The following is a 16221-nucleotide window of genomic DNA, read 5'->3' on the forward strand; positions in this document are numbered from 1 at the left end:
TTAAGAGAATTTGAAAAACATGTTTATTCTGGAAATATTCTAGGCCTGCCATTAGAAATAACTCTAAACCATGTCCTATAGCCTGTGCCTTCAACCTTGTAGTTATTCCCTAATGTTACTTTTGAGAATAAGACATCAAGTCACTGTCCTTTGCAGCATGTGAATATATGTATCACATTAATATCCATAAAGTATATACTTTTATAGGGACAGGGTTTCATTGAAGGTTCAAAATGTACCCATGCTTCCAAAAGGCAGTAACACATGAGCAATCATTAGTCATTGTATAGCAGACATAAGAGAAGCTGCTTTTGGACTTAATCATGCATGCATTTGCTTAAATCGTTGCAAGTGATAGAACAAGTTTTGATGACCATTACTGGTGATGTCAGGCACCCGTTGTGAAGATTATGGGCATTCAATGAGGAAACACATGGAGAGACCTTAGCAGAGTGTCAAGCAGTTAGAAAACACTCCATGTTGGAAGAACAAATATTGTGAAAATGTCTATGTTATCTAAAGCAATCTACACATTTAATGCAATCCCTATCAAAATCCCAACCATTTTTTTCAAAGAAATGGAACAAATAATCCTAAAATTTATATGGAGCCAGAAAACACCTCGGATAGCCAACGGAATATTGAAAAAGAAAGCCAAAGTTGGTGGCATCACAATTCCGGACTTCAAGCTCTATTAAAAAGCTGTATCATCAAGACAGCATGGTACTGGCACAAAATCAGACACATAGATCAATGGAACAGAATAGAGAGCCCAGAAACAGACCCTCAACTCTATCGTCAACAAATCTTTGACAAAGCAGGAAAGAATGTCCAGTGGAAAAAAGACAGCCTCTTCAATAAATGGTGTTGGGAAAATTGGACGGCCACATGCAGAAAAATGAAACTGGACCATTTCCTTACACCACACAAGAAAATAGACTCAAAATAGATGAAGGACCTCAATGTGAGAAAGGAATCCATCAACATCCTTGAGGAGAACACAGGCAGCAACCTCTTCGACCTCAGCCTCAGCAACGTCTTCCTAGGAACATCGCCAAATGCAAGGGAAGCAAGGGAAAAAATGAACTATTGGGATTTTATCAAGATCAAAAGCTTTTGCACAGCAAAGGAAACAGTTAACAATACCAAAAGACAACTGACAGAATGGGAGATGATATTTGCAAAGGACATAAAGGGTTAGTGTCCAGAATCTATAAAGAACTTAGCAAACTCAACACCCAAAGAACAAATAATCCAATCAAGAAATGGGCAGAAGACATGAACAGACATTTCTGCAAAGAAGACATCCAGATGGCCAACAGACACATGAAAAAGTGCTCCATATCTCTCGGCATCAGGGAAATACATATCAAAACCACAATGAGATACCACCTCACACCAGTCAGAATGGCTAAAATTAACAAGTCAGGAAATGACAGATGCTGGCGAGGATGCGGAGAAAGGGGAACCCTCCTACACTGTTGGTGGGAATGCAAGCTGGTGCAAGCACTCTGGAAAACAACATGGAGCTTCCTCAAAATGTTGAAAATAGAACTACCCTATGACCCAGCAATTGCACTACTGGGTATTTACTCTAAAGATACAAATGTAGTGATCGGAAGGGGCTCGTGCACCCGAATGTTTATAGCAGGAATGTCTACAATAGCCAAACTATGGAAAGAACCTAGATGTCCATCAACATATGAATGGATAAAGAAGATGTGGTATATATACACAATGGAATACTATGCAGCCATCAAAAAATGAAATCTTGCCATTTGTGACAATGTGGATGGAACTAGAGGGTATTATGCTTAGTGAAATAAGTCAATCAGAGAAAGACAACTATCATATGATCTCTCTGATATGAGGAAGTGGAGATGCAACGTGGGGGGTTAGTGGGTAGGAGAAGAATAAATGAAACAAGATGCTATCAGGATGGAGACAAAACATAAGTGAGTCTTAATCTCACAAAACAAACTGAGGGCTGCTGGGGGGAGCGGTGTTGGCAGAGGGGGGTGGGGTTATGGACATTGGGGAGGGTATGTGCTATGGTGAGTGCTGTGAAGTGTGTAAACCTGACGATTCACAGAACTGTACTCCTGGGAATAAAAATGCATTATATGTTTATAAAAAAAAAATAAAAAATAAAAAGATGAAAAAAAAAGAAAGAAAACACTCCATGAATGTTAGCTATTATTACTGGTGTTAGTTTACGAACAACAAATAGAACGGGGTATATCCAAGGGTAGCTGAAAGTGATAGATCAACTCATTCAAAACTCAAGACAAACCTGTGTGATATGGTTGTTAAGGATTGGAACTAAAGCATCTCCTCCAAGTAGTAGAATATACATTCCTTAGACTATCCATATATGTTGTATTTTTCACTCATGCCAGCAAAAATTTTATACCTGATAAAAATTACAATTCCTGGTTAACTCACCATGAGGATTTTAAGTTTATCACTAATACCTTGAGTTTACTTTATGGTCATTAGTGTTAACCTAGTACCCATATGAATGTGCTTCTCACTGATATTATTTACAAAGTCAACTATATTTACTCTGATAGTGTTTATATTTGCACGCACATGCATGTTCATTCACACACACACACACACACACACTCCAACATGAATCTGGTAATTTAAATTAACAACTTTTTGTTTGTTTGTGTTTTTATTTTTTTGTGTGTGCTTTTTTTTTTTTTTTTTGTAAATGAACTATCTTCTAAGAAACTAATATTTTCCCACTTACTCTGTCTCTTTGGAGTTTAGGAAAGTAGGTGAAAGGCACATAGGACATTTCATTTTGCTATTGGTTATTTGGAAATGGCACACATCCATCAAGAGTTCTTAGAAAGGTAAAGACAATGCCTCCTGGAATCTGGAGAAGAGGATGTGGGTCACAGCCCCGAATCTTAATAATTGTGTGATTTTAGAATACCATTTTCAATGTCTAATTATTGAGATAGGAATGCATAAAGTCTTCTCTCATTGTACTTTGAGGATTATGTGACAGAAAATAAGTGAAATCTTTTTTTAACTCTAAATTCCAATATAAATAAAATTTGCTGTCTTGATCTTAAAACAAAACCATGTAAATCTCATTAACACACCCATTACAGTTTCTATATGCAACTAATTTAGGTCAGAGCCCAGAACAGACAGTCAGGATAAGAGAAAGATCTACAGGGACCCAATAAGGGCTTTGAATCTGTTCTCACTGAGCCCTTTGGGAAAAGGAAACATAGAAAGGGCAGGTGATAATGTTTTTCATTGCAGTAAATTGCACAGAAAGGAGTGCTTCTATGGTTGAAATACAAAACCAAGGAGAACTTTTTAAGCACAAAAACCCGGATTAAAATTTTCCGGATTTTCCTGTATAGATGGCAACAAATATGGTCAGTTCTGTCCTCTTTAATAGATTAACTCAAGGAAGTGGACAAAATCAAAGAAATACATAGGTTGTCAATGTGTTCATAGATTCAACTAGAAAACTAAGGTAAGAGAAAAAAAGGAAAATGGTTTCCATTATGACATAATATTTACCTTGATTGTATTTAACATATGCCATAAACAGTTTCATTTCAGTGATGTCAGAAGCCTATTATTTTGCCTAAAACAACAACAACAACAACAACAACAACAAAACAACAAAACCTTCACAAACAAATCCAAAGTTTCAGATTATTTACTATGTGTTTGTATTATGTTCAGTTGCCTATTAAAATTATTTCCTTCAAACCAGAGATAAGAAGCAAACTTTGCCTTCCTTTCTTTAGTGATGAATTGACTTGAAAGTGATAAAGGGCTTTCATAGAAGTGATAAAAGTTAGAATAATCAATTATAAAAAATAAACCCCCAAAGAAGTATTTGTGAATTCTGAATTTCTTTATGTAGATTGTAATGTTGTGTAAAGGAAAGAAATGCTTCATCCATCATTGTTGGTCAATAATGCAGAAATAGCAAAGTTCATCTCCTTGGATGCCACTAACACATTTTCTGTACAAATATATTTTTCTCTCATTCTGGCAATAATCAGGAAAATTAGGTTTTGATTTTCCAGTAAAAGGGGTGTCTGAATGCAGAAGAATTTGAGGAGTTGTCCCTTTAAGGAAGTACAATAAAAAGATGTAACAGAGTTGATGGCTAAGAAAAAAAAAATAGAGAGGAATGATCAATGGAAGATTAAAATTTTAAATGAAATAAAGGAAGATAGAGATACTTTTTGGAAACTAAACATGTGGCTTTATTTGGTGTATAGACTTGAAGTCAATAAGTGTGTGGATAAAGAAGAATCAATCGATGAGCGAAGACAGGATAAAGAGATGCTGATTTTGTTATGTGTGTGGATGGTTACCAAGAATGTTTCCACACTCTGCTTCTCACAGGTCAACAGTGACTTCTTCAGAGATCTGTGTTTTCAGCTCTTGACTCTATTTTCTGTGGAGCTAAGCACCACCTCATAGAGGACAGCCTGTTAGATCACAGGGCATGCATTTACCATATCCATTGCTGGAAGTGTTTTAATAAGGGATAGGATATCAGAGCAAGAGAACACCAAGTCCTTTCAGAATAAAAAGTAATTTATCAACAAGACAATGTTGGAAATGGGATGGATCTCAGAATGAATGCCCCCTGTCACAACATAATTCAACAAAGATTCACCATCATACACACTCACCAGAGACCCTAAAGGTTATCACATTATTCTCTGAGTAATAAACCTACTTATTACTTTGTTCTGGGCTGAGATATTTGGGAAGTGAAGGTCTGAATCTACACATGTGGCAATACAAGGGTTAAGACCTGGAAAAGAAAAAAAGTTGCAGAATAGTCCACTAACTCAGCTTTAAATCAAGTAGCAGAATCAAATGACCAAATCTCCTAGTCTGACTGTGCTGGTCATATCATACTGGAACCTAAAAGAAATTATTCATTTGCCAGACAATTATAAACAGGAGAGTTATAAAAATATATCAAGGCATGGGAAGAAAAGGGAAATAATGACACATATATTTACAAATCTTTATTCAAGACTTAAGGGCTGCCTGAGGATATCATTTAAATGTGTAGATATCTTAAAGTTTTATGCACATATAAAATATATAAATGTATACAATTGAAGTATATCAATATTTAAGGTATTGTCTACATGATAAATACCCACATATAAACTATAACAAACTATTAATTTAAAAGGTAAAGTTGGTTATAATGATGATTTTCTAAGCATTCCTTCATAGTCCTTATGCATGAGAGTGAATTTTATACTGAATTAGAGCATGTTTAGTTGTTCCTGAAGGTTCCTATAAGTAAAATAATTATTGTGAACAAGTAAAAAATAACTCAGGAAATAATTTACATAGTAAATTATATAGTAAATTTCTGCATTTAGTCACGAAAATCAAAATAATAGTGGACCTGGGTATTGTTTCTTCGTTGCTAAATACCTGAGTGATCTGGGGCTAACCATTTAACTTTTCTAAGCTGTAATTTCTTCATCCCTGAAGAAAGAGGTAAAAATTACTGGAGATAAGAGTAAAGTAAATTTTTCTAACATACCTCTTAAATCTAAAATTCAGTCTTGAAAAAAATACAATGAACTTGGAAAATTTTTTCAATAGGCTAACTTATGGCCCCAATGACCCCTGCTTGTCAGTATTCATGACCTTGTGTGTTCTCCCCTTAAGCAAGAGCTGAATCTTATCACTTATTACTTCTGATACTAGATTACAGAAAGACTGACTTCCATCTTGTTCTGACTCTTCACCTCTTTCCCTCTTTTTTCTTCCTCTCCTCTTTCTTGAAGGAAGCTAGCCACTTGCTATGAGATACCCCATGGAAAATCACAGAAGTAAAAAAAGAAACTCCCAATCACCAGCCAGCAAGAAATTGAAGTCTTCAGTAGAGCAACCCAGGAGGACTGAACTGAACTCTGCTGGCAACACCTGACTGGACTTGGAAATACATCCTCTCCCAGTGGAGAATTGATGAAACTGTAGCACTGCTAGCACTTTTATCACAACTTTGCTGGAAATCTTTGGGCAGAGGACCCAGCCAAGCTTCAAACAGATTGCTGATGGGAAGAGCTCTTTGTAATGTTTCCTGTTCTATCTTGAGAGAATTGTTACACAGCAGTATAACTAATGTGGTTTCCATAGAAAGACCACTTCTATTTTGAAAGGGCCAAGAATGGAAGGGGAATGAGGAACTGCCATCCTGAGCAGAACGTATGTTCAATTCAACAGGTACTTTGAATACCTCCATATGTTCAAGTAAAGTGGTAAAGGAACACAAAAGTGTATCCCCACTGGGGACTAACTTATAGGCTTTATGCAAAGTAATTTAAATGTTACAGGATAATTTACCAAATCTATTTCCTCTTTTCCCCTTTTCACTGAGATAAACATACTTCCCAGCCTCTCCTGCAGTGATCTACTGCTATGTGACTGGACTCAAATTTATTAGTGTAAGGTCAATGAAACACTTACAGGGTTGGCCCACTAACATTTCCACATCCTTCCTACTTTCTGCTTGATGCAGATGAAAAGAATGAACTTAGAAGGACTAATTATGTACTATACAGTGGTTAACTGAACATAAAAAATAAAGAAAAGAAAAAAAAATAAGAGAACTTTGTTCTTTTGGCAGAGACAACCAAATACTAATAATAATACTACTAATAATAAAGTTAGTGTTGAAGATTATGAGAAACAAAATGTCAAGAGCTTGGGGATTTGTTATGTCACTCAAAAGAGAGCCATCTGCCTATCCGCAGTCTATTATACAGTTCTTTGACTATAGCCATTTAGCCACTGAGATTTTGAAGATTATCTATTAATGAAACTAACATTATCCTAATAAAGCAGAGAACAACACAAGGCTTCATTTGTTCATTTATTTATTTATTTAAGAAGTGAACATTATTAATAGAATGTTGTTTAAATAACAAATTTCCATTGAAATGTGATAATATTCTTAAATTTAATATTCCAAATATTTGGTCTGTTTCTTCTAAATATCAATTAATTTTTTATCACAATGTGAACATTTTATGACTCTTTCACTGTTGGTGGGAATGCAAGTTGGTGCAGCCACTTTGGAAAACCGTATGGGGATTCCTTAAGAAATTAAAAATAGAGCTACACTATGACCCTGCAATTGCACTACTGGGTATTTACACCAAAGATACAGATGCAGTGAAAATAAGGGCCATCTGTACCCCAAGGTTCATAGCAGCAATGGCCACAGTCGCCAAACTATGGTAAGAGTCAAGATGCCCTTCAACAGACAAATGGATAAAGGAGATATGTTCCATATATACAATGGAGTATGATGCCTCCATCAGAAAGGATGAATACCCAACCTTTGTATCAACATGGATGGGACTGGAGGAGATTATGCTGAGTGAAATAAGCAAGCAGAGTCAATTATCATATGGTTTCACTTTCTTGTGGAACATAAGGAATAACATGGAGAATTTTGGGAGAAGGAGAGGAGAAGGGTGTTGGAGGAAATCAGAGAGGGGGGATGAATCCTGAGAGACTGTGAACTTTGAGAGACAATCTGAGGGTTTTGGAGGGGAAAGGGGTGGGAGGTTGGGTGAGCCTAGTGGTGGGTATTAGGGAGGGCATGTATTTCATGGACCACTCGGTGTGATGCATAAATAATGAATCTTGGAACATTGAAAAAATAAAGTTAAACAAAAAGTAAACCTTTCAATAAAAGGACTTAGAAAAGTCATAAAATGTCCACACAAGGCTTTATTTAATGATAATTCTAATATTAATATATTTAATATGGATCTGAAGGTGAACTATAATTGGAAAAAATGCTGAGATGTGACTTTTAACCATTTCTCTTCAACGTTTAGTAATAATATGAACCTACACAAGCCACATTACTCTTCTGAGCTAGCCAATCTCTGAGACACATTTCCTTTCTAAATGCCTAGAGAGTTAATGCCTCAGTTTGAGTTAGTTTTTGCCTTTGTTTCTAAAAGTCTACATGAGGTTAGACTTTCTTCCTGCATCTCCTCTAGATTTTAAAATTGAGGAATATTTTCCATCTCCATTGTACCGTGTATTCTCTATATTTTCCACTAATTTTGTACAAAATATGAATTTCTTTTTCTTTTTTTACCATAAACTTTTGTTTCAATTATGTTCAGTTAGTTAGCTTTAGTTTTTGATGTAGTGTTCAATGATTCATTGGTTGTGTATAACACCCAGTGCTCATCAAACAGCTGTCCTCCTTAATAGCCATCACCTGGGTACCCCACCCCCACACCCCACTCCCCTTGAAACCCTCAGTTTGTTTCCCAGAGTCTAGAGTCTCTCATGATTTGTATCCCTTTCTGATTTCTTCCCTTCAGTTTTCCCTCCATTCCCCTATGGCCCTCCATGCTATTGTTTATGTTCCACCTATGAGTGAAAACGTATAATTGTCATTCTCTGCTTGTCTTACTTCAGTTAGCATAATATGCTCCAGTTCCATCCATGTTGATGCAAATGGTATGTATTCATCCTTTCTGATGGCTGAGTGATATTCCATTGTGTATATATACCACATCTTATCTGTCTACCTCTTGAAGACCACTTTGGCTCCTTCCACAGTTTGACAATTGAGGACATTGCTGTTACAAACATTGGGATGCATGTGCCCCTTCTTTTTATGACATCTGTATCTTTGGGGTTTACACCTAGTAGTGCAATTGTTGAGTGGCAAGATAGTTCTATGTTTAACATCTTCAGGAACCTTCATATTGTTTTCCAGAGTTGTTGTTCCAGCTTGAATTCCCACCAACAGTGTAGCAGGGTTCCCCTTTCTCCACATCCTTACCAGGATTTGTTGTTTCCTACCTTGTTAAATTTTGCCATTCTAACTGGTGTAAGGCAGAATCTCATTGTGGTTTTGATTTGAATTTTCCTGATGACTAATGACCATGAACATTTTTTGCACGTATCTGTTAGCCATTTGTATGTCTTCTTTGGAGACGTATCTGTTCCTGTCTTCTGCCTATTTATTGACTGCATTATTTGTGTTTTGGGTGTTGAGTTTGAGAAGTTCTTCATAGATCTTGCATACCAGCCCTTTATCTGAAGTGTCATTTGCAACTATCTTCTCTGATTCCATGGTTGACTCTTACTTTTGTTGACTATTTCCTTTGTTGTGCAGAATTTTTTATCTTGATGAGATCCCAAAAGTTCATTTTTGCTTTTCTTTCCCTTGCCTGTAGAGATGTGTCTTGCAAGCAGTTGCTGTGGCCAGTGTCAAAGAGGTTACTGTCCATGTTCTTTTCTAGCATTTTGATGGATTCCTGTCTTGCTCTGAGGTCTTCCATCCATTTTGAGTTTATCTTTGTGTATGGTATAAGAGAATGATCGAGTTTCATTCTTCTGCATGTGGTGGTCGAGTTTTCCCAGAACCACTTATTGAAAAGACTGTCTTTTTTCCCCCCATTGCATATTCTTTCCTTATTTGCCATAGATGGGCATATTCTTCCATTATAAAACTTTTCTTACTTTTTCATATGTACCTGTCCATGGTCATGTTTTTCTATAAGGCTAAAGGTCGTTAGCATCAGAGATTATATTTTATTCATCTTTGTCTTGGTAAGATTTAGCACCATGTATAGGACATAGTGGAATGGAAAAATGTATGGTTGAGTGAGTATGGAACATATAACATATACTTAAGCAAAGTTCTCGTAGGGCAGTGAGAGAGTCTATGGGGGGGAGGGGAAAAGAGTCTCCTAGCAATGACATAAAAAGGAGGGGGGGAGTTGTATTATCTCTGAGATAACATTAATAGATGCAACCTAGACATTAACTGTCTCAGTTTGTTCTGTGAGTAAAGAGGATAGGTAGGAACATGAGATATCCTACTCAGCCATGAAACTGGCTAAAATGTTGTCATTTGCAGAAATACCACAGCCTGCTGCTGCTGATAATGGTAATAAATGAAAGAAATGAAAGAGCTTGGAGAACAGAATCTAACATATTTTTGTGATTTCTCTAAATCTGGCTTGTTCCCAGGGTTGATTACTCCTAACAAGATAGAAACATGGATAAAAGAAATGAGTCTTCAAATATGGACTTTATTCTCTTGGGCCTCTTCCCTGGTATAAAACATATCAATGTCCTTGTCTCTGCAATTCTTCTGATCTACACTGTGGCTGTAACCACAAATTCCATCCTCATATTCCTGATTTGGGTGGATTCTCAAATCCACACACCCATGTGTTTTCTCCTCAGCCAACTGGCCCTTATGGACCTGACATTAATCTCTAGCACTGTACCAAAGATGGTAACTGACTTATTCTCAGGGAAGAGAAGTATATCACAGGTAGTCTGTGGAACTCAGATCTTTTTCTTCCTGACTCCCTGACTCTAGGAATTGCTGATTGTATCCTTATCACCCTCATGGCTTTTGACCATTATGTGGCCATTTGCAACCCTTTGAGATACACCCTGATCATGAGTCAGAAAGTATGTCTGCAGATGGCTTTCATTTCCTGGGCTGGAGGCGCACTTATATCACTCATGCACACAGCATATGCTATGCATTTCCCCATCTGTGGTTCTAGAGAGATTTCCCATATCCTCTGTGAAGTCATGGCCATCCTAAAATTGGCCTGTGAGGACATCTCTACTTATGAGAAGGCTGTAGTGATGACAAGTATTGTGGTGCTCCTCATTCCTTTGTCCTTTATCCTGTCCTCTTATGCTCTCATCTTCCTTGTTGTCCTCTGCATGAACTCTGTGGAGGGCAGGAATAAAGCTCTGGCCACCTGTTCCTCCCACTTGACTGTGGTGAGCCTATACTTTGGTCCAGCCATGCTGGTCTACATGAGGCCTATTTCTTATCACAGTCTGAAACTGGACCAGGTTCTCTTTATGCTTGGTGCCATCCTTACTCCCATGATGAACCCCCTCATATATAGTCTGAGGAACAAGGAGGTGGTGGGAGCTCTGAAAAACGTGTTGGGATGCTGCCTAACCTCAAATTACACCACAAATGTAAGATGAATGTCAATTACTACCTACCTCTCTTTCAGTCAAAATCAGCCCTACTTAGATATTCAGGTCTCAGTTTTGGTATTTACATGCTTAAAATTGCAATGGGACTACTGTCTTTATGGATTCAGTCCATATACACAAAACACAGTGAAACATGCTTATCTTCTTCATGTTTCCTTGAAAGTGTTAGACTTCACTCTCATATTGTGAACCTTCAAGAGTTAGGCACCCAGCTTTGGTAATGATTGATCATGATAGTGGTGATGATAGTGGTAGTAAATATGTTGATGGTGTAGTTGGAGTGCTGGTACTTAAGGTGGTGGAAGTAGTGATCATAATGATGAAGAAGTTTCACTAAGAAGAAGAAGAAGAAGAACAAGAAGAAGAACAAGAACAAGAAGAACAAGAAGAAGAAGGAGAAGGAGAACCGAATTAATTATATATTTTTTCAACTAAAAAGGGAAAATATATCAATTTCAGTCCTCAAAAGAGGCCAATCACCACAGAAAGTCCATGGATGTTCCATCTTCTAAAGATCTGAAAATGAACATAAGAATTAAATTGAGTTCTTGGTTTTTAATCTTTTAAAAGAAGAGGCTAGATTATAGGCCTAAACAAAAAGCCAATTAAATTATTCTATTTTACATATTTTATTCTACTTAAAAATTCAAATACTTTATGAAATTGTCCCAATCATCAAAAAGAATCTATAAGAAGACAAGAATTTTTTGTTGTTGTTATTTAGTTTCAACTCTTATTATTAATAATTCATAATTATATTAGATGATGGAAATAGTTATTTTCAGCCTTATGTTACTGCAATTAATTTGATTTTTTAAAACCATTCTAGTGACTTTCTGCCATTTAATGTCAAAGGAATAAATATTAACATTTTAGCAGAAGGGGAAACAGAGTGAATGTAGCTGATTCTGTAATTTGGAAGTATTCTTGTCCTAACATCTGACAATATAAACAAAAGTGCACTGCTATTGAACCTAAAGGATTTAATAATTTACCAGTATAGTCATCATATTTTAATTGTCTTGGTTTGGTGACTGAAACAGCCCAATGTAAAATTATTTAGACACAGTTATTTAACATCCAGAAAGTGAAGTGTAGATAAGAAATATACCTGGGAAAAAAATTGAAAATTAGAAGATGTATCCATAAGTCATTCCTAAATCTCTAGGGGGCAAATAAGGATTATTTATTTTTAAATCTGAGAAATGTTGAGGATTTTTTGAAAGAAATGTTTTGATATACAAAATGAATAAGTAACAAAGTTTTAGGATATTCAAATAAGTGATTACTATAAATTACTCATGCAAGGAAGAAATATACATACCAATTGAATCATAGACCAGGGTGGGTTGAGAGAGAAGTATAAAACAGAAATACTTATTTCTAAGTTTCTTTTTAAGGAATCTCTACACCCAATGTGTGGTGAGAGCTTACAAACCTGAGATCAAGAGTCTCATGCTCTACCTACTGAGCCAGAGAGTCACCCCTAAATTAGAAATGATTTTGTAGGGGGGAGGAGTCAAGATGGCGGAGAAGTAGCAGCTGAGACTACTTCAGGTTGTGGGAGATCAGCTAGATAGCTTATCTAAAGATTGCAAACACCTACAAATCCAACAGGAGACCGAAGAGAAGAAGAACAGAAATTCTAGAAACAGAAAATCAACCACTTGCTGAAAGGTAGGACTGGCGGAGAAGTGAATCCAAAGGGACGGGAAGACAGACCCCGGGGGGAGGGGCCGGCTCCCGGCAAGCGGCGGAGCAACGGAGCACAAAATCAGGACTTTTAAAAGTCTGTTCCGCTGAGGGACATCGCTCCAGAGGCTTAACCGGGGTGAAGCCCACGCGGGGCCAGTGTGGCCTCAGGTCCCGCAGGGTCACAGAAGGATCGGGGTGTCTGAGTGTCGCAGAGCTCGCAGGTATTAGAACGGGGAAGCCGGCTACAGAGACGGAGCCAAGGAGTGAGCTCATAGCTCGGGGTTACCTTGAACCGGTCGCAGGCTCGGTGAGCTCGGAGCACGGCCAGAGGCCAGGCAGACGGGAGTAATTGGGCGCTGTTCTCTGAGGGAGCACTGAGGAGTGGGGCCCCGAGCTCTCGGCTCCTCCGGGCCAGAGACTGGGAGACGCCATCTTCATTCCCATCCTTGGGAACTCTATGGAAAGTGCTCAGGGAACAAAAGCTCCCGAAAGCAAACCTGAGCGGATTACTCAGCCCGGCCCCTGGTAAGGGCGGTGCGACTCCGCCTGGGGCAAAGACACTTGAGAATCACTACAACAGGCCCCTCCCCCAGAAGATCAACAAGAAACCCAGCCAGGACCAAGTTCACCTACCAAGGAGTGCAGTTTCAATACCAAGGAGAGCAGCGGAATTCCAGAGGAGGAGAAAGCAAAGCACGGAACTCATGGCTTTCTCCCCATGATTCTTTAGTCTTGCAGTTAATTTTTTTTCTTTTTCAATTTTTTTTCTCTTCTTCTGCTAAATTTTTTTAACTTTTACCCTTTTCTTTTTTAAAGTTTTTTAACTAGTTTATCTAATATATATATATATTTTTCCTTTTTATATTTTTTTATTATTGGTTTTCTTTTTTTATTTGTTTCTTTTTTTCTTCTTTCTTTTCTTTCTTATTTTTTTTCTTTCTGAACCTCTTTTTATCCCCTTCCCCCCCACTCCTCACGATTTGGGATCTCTTTTGATTTGGCTAAAGCATATTTTCCTGGGGTTGTTGCCACCCTTTTAGTATTTTATTTACTCCTTCATATACTCTTATCTGGACAAAATGACAAAGCAGAAAAATTCACCACAAAAAAAAAGAACAAGAGACAGTACCAAAGGCTAGGGACCTAATCAATACAGACATTGGTAATATGTCAGATCTAGAGTTCAGAATGACGATTCTCAAGGTTCTAGCCAGGCTCGAAAAAGGCATGGAAGATATTAGAGAAACCCTCTCAGGAGATATAAAAGCCCTTTCTGGAGAAATAAAAGAACTAAAATCTAATCAAGTTGAAATAAAAAAAGCTATTAATGAGGTGCAATCAAAAATGGAGGCTCTCACTGCTAGAATAAATGAGGCAGAAGAAAGAATTAGCGATATAGAAGACCAAATGACAGAGAATAAAGAAGCTGAGCAAAAGAGGGACAAACAACTACTGGACCACGAGGGCAGAAATCGAGAGATAAGTGACACCATAAGACGAAACAACATTAGATTAATTGGGATTCCAGAAGAAGAAGAAAAAGAGAGGGGAGCAGAAGATATATTGGAGAGAATTATTGGAGAGAATTTCCCCAATATGGCAAAGGGAACAAGCATCAAAATCCAGGAGGTTCAGAGAACCCCCCTCAAAATCAATAAGAATAGGTCCACACCCCGTCACCTAATAGTCAAATGTACAAGTCTTAGTGACAAAGAGAAAATCCTGAAAGTAGCCCGGGAAAAGAAGTCTGTAACATACAATGGTAAAAATATTAGATTGGCAGCAGACTTATCCACAGAGACCTGGGAGGCCAGAAAGAGCTGGCATGATATATTCAGAGTACTAAACGAGAAAAACATGCAGCCAAGAATACTATATCCAGCTAGGATATCATTGAAAAAAGAAGGAGAGATTAAAAGCTTCCAGGACAAACAAAAACTGAAAGAATTTGCAAACACCAAGCCAGCTCTACAGGAAATATTGAAAGGGTCCTCTAAGCAAAGAGAGAGCCTAAAAGTAGTAGATCAGGAAGTCACAGAAACAATATACAATAACAGTCACCTTACAGGCAATACAATGGCACTAAATTCATATCTCTCAATAGTTACCCTGAATGTTAATGGGCTAAATGCCCCAATCAAAAGACACAGGGTATCAGAATGGATAAAAAAACAAAACCCATCTATATGTTGCCTACAAGAAACTCATTTTAAACCCGTAGACACCTCCAGATTTAAAGTGAGGGGGTGGAAAAGAATTTACCATGCTAATGGACATCAGAAGAAAGCAGGAGTGGCAATCCTTCTATCAGATCAATTAGATTTTAAGCCAAAGACTATAATAAGAGATGAAGAAGGACATTATATCATACTCAAAGGATCTGTCCAACAAGAAGATCTAACAATTGTAAATATCTATGCCCCTAACGTGGGAGCAGCCAACTATATAAACCAATTAATAACAAAATCAAAGAAACACATTGACAATCATACAATAATAGTAGGGACTTTAACACTCCCCTCACTGAAATGGACAGATCATCCAAGCAAAAGATCAACAAGGAAATAAAGGCCTTAAATGACACACTGGACCAGATGGACATCATAGATATATTCAGAACATTTCATCCCAAAGCAACAGAATACACATTCTTCTCTAGTGCACATGGAACATTCTCCAGAATAGATCACATCCTAGGTTCTAAATCAGGTCTCAACCGGTATCAAACGATTGGGATCATTCCCTGCATATTTTCAGACCACAATGCTCTGAAGCTAGAACTCAGTCACAAGAGGAAATTTGGAAAGAACCCAAATACAAGGAGACGAAACAGCATCCTTCTAAAGAATGAATGGGTCAACCAGGAAATTAAAGAAGAATTGAAAAAATTCATGGAAACAAATGATAATGAAAATACAATGGTTCAAAATCTGTGCACACAACAAAGGCAGTCCTGAGAGGAAAATATATAGCGGTACAAGCATTTCTCAAGAAACAAGAAAGGTTTCAGGTACACAACCTAACCCTACACCTAAAGGAGCTGGAGAAAGAACAAGAAAGAAACCCTAAACCCAGCAGGAGAAGAGAAATCATAAAGATCAGAGAAGAAATCAATGAAATAGAAACCAAAAAAACAAAAGAACAAATCAACGAAACTAGGAGCTGGTTCTTTGAAAGAATTAATAAGATTGATAAACCCCTGGCCAGACTTATCAAAAAGAAAAGAGAAAGGACCAAAATCAATAAAATCATGAATGAAAGAGGAGAGATCACAACTAACACCAAAGAAATACAGACAATCATAAGAACATATTATGAGCAACTCTATGCCAACAAATTTGACCATCTGGAACAAATGGATGCATTCCTAGAGACATATAAACTACCACAACTGAACCAGGAAGAAATAGAAAGCCTGAACAGACCCATAACCAGTAAGGAGATTGAAACAGTCATCAAAAATCTCCAAACAAACAA

General features: G+C 37.4%; 1 protein-coding gene across 1 annotated transcript; it reads left to right on the forward strand.

Annotated features, from left to right (window-relative positions):
- The first annotated feature begins 10072 nt into the window (after window positions 1–10072).
- On the forward strand, window positions 10073–11037 carry LOC116862593 (olfactory receptor 2T11-like). Its single transcript, XM_032849957.1, is given in 2 exon segments — window positions 10073–10384; window positions 10387–11037. Coding segments are annotated over 2 exon segments (963 nt in total).
- Window positions 11038–16221: the final 5184 nt, after the last annotated feature.

This window comes from Lontra canadensis, unplaced genomic scaffold (genome assembly GCF_010015895.1).
Source record: "Lontra canadensis isolate GAN:19392208 unplaced genomic scaffold, GSC_riverotter_1.0 scaffold271, whole genome shotgun sequence".
Lineage (NCBI taxonomy): Eukaryota > Metazoa > Chordata > Mammalia > Carnivora > Mustelidae > Lontra > Lontra canadensis.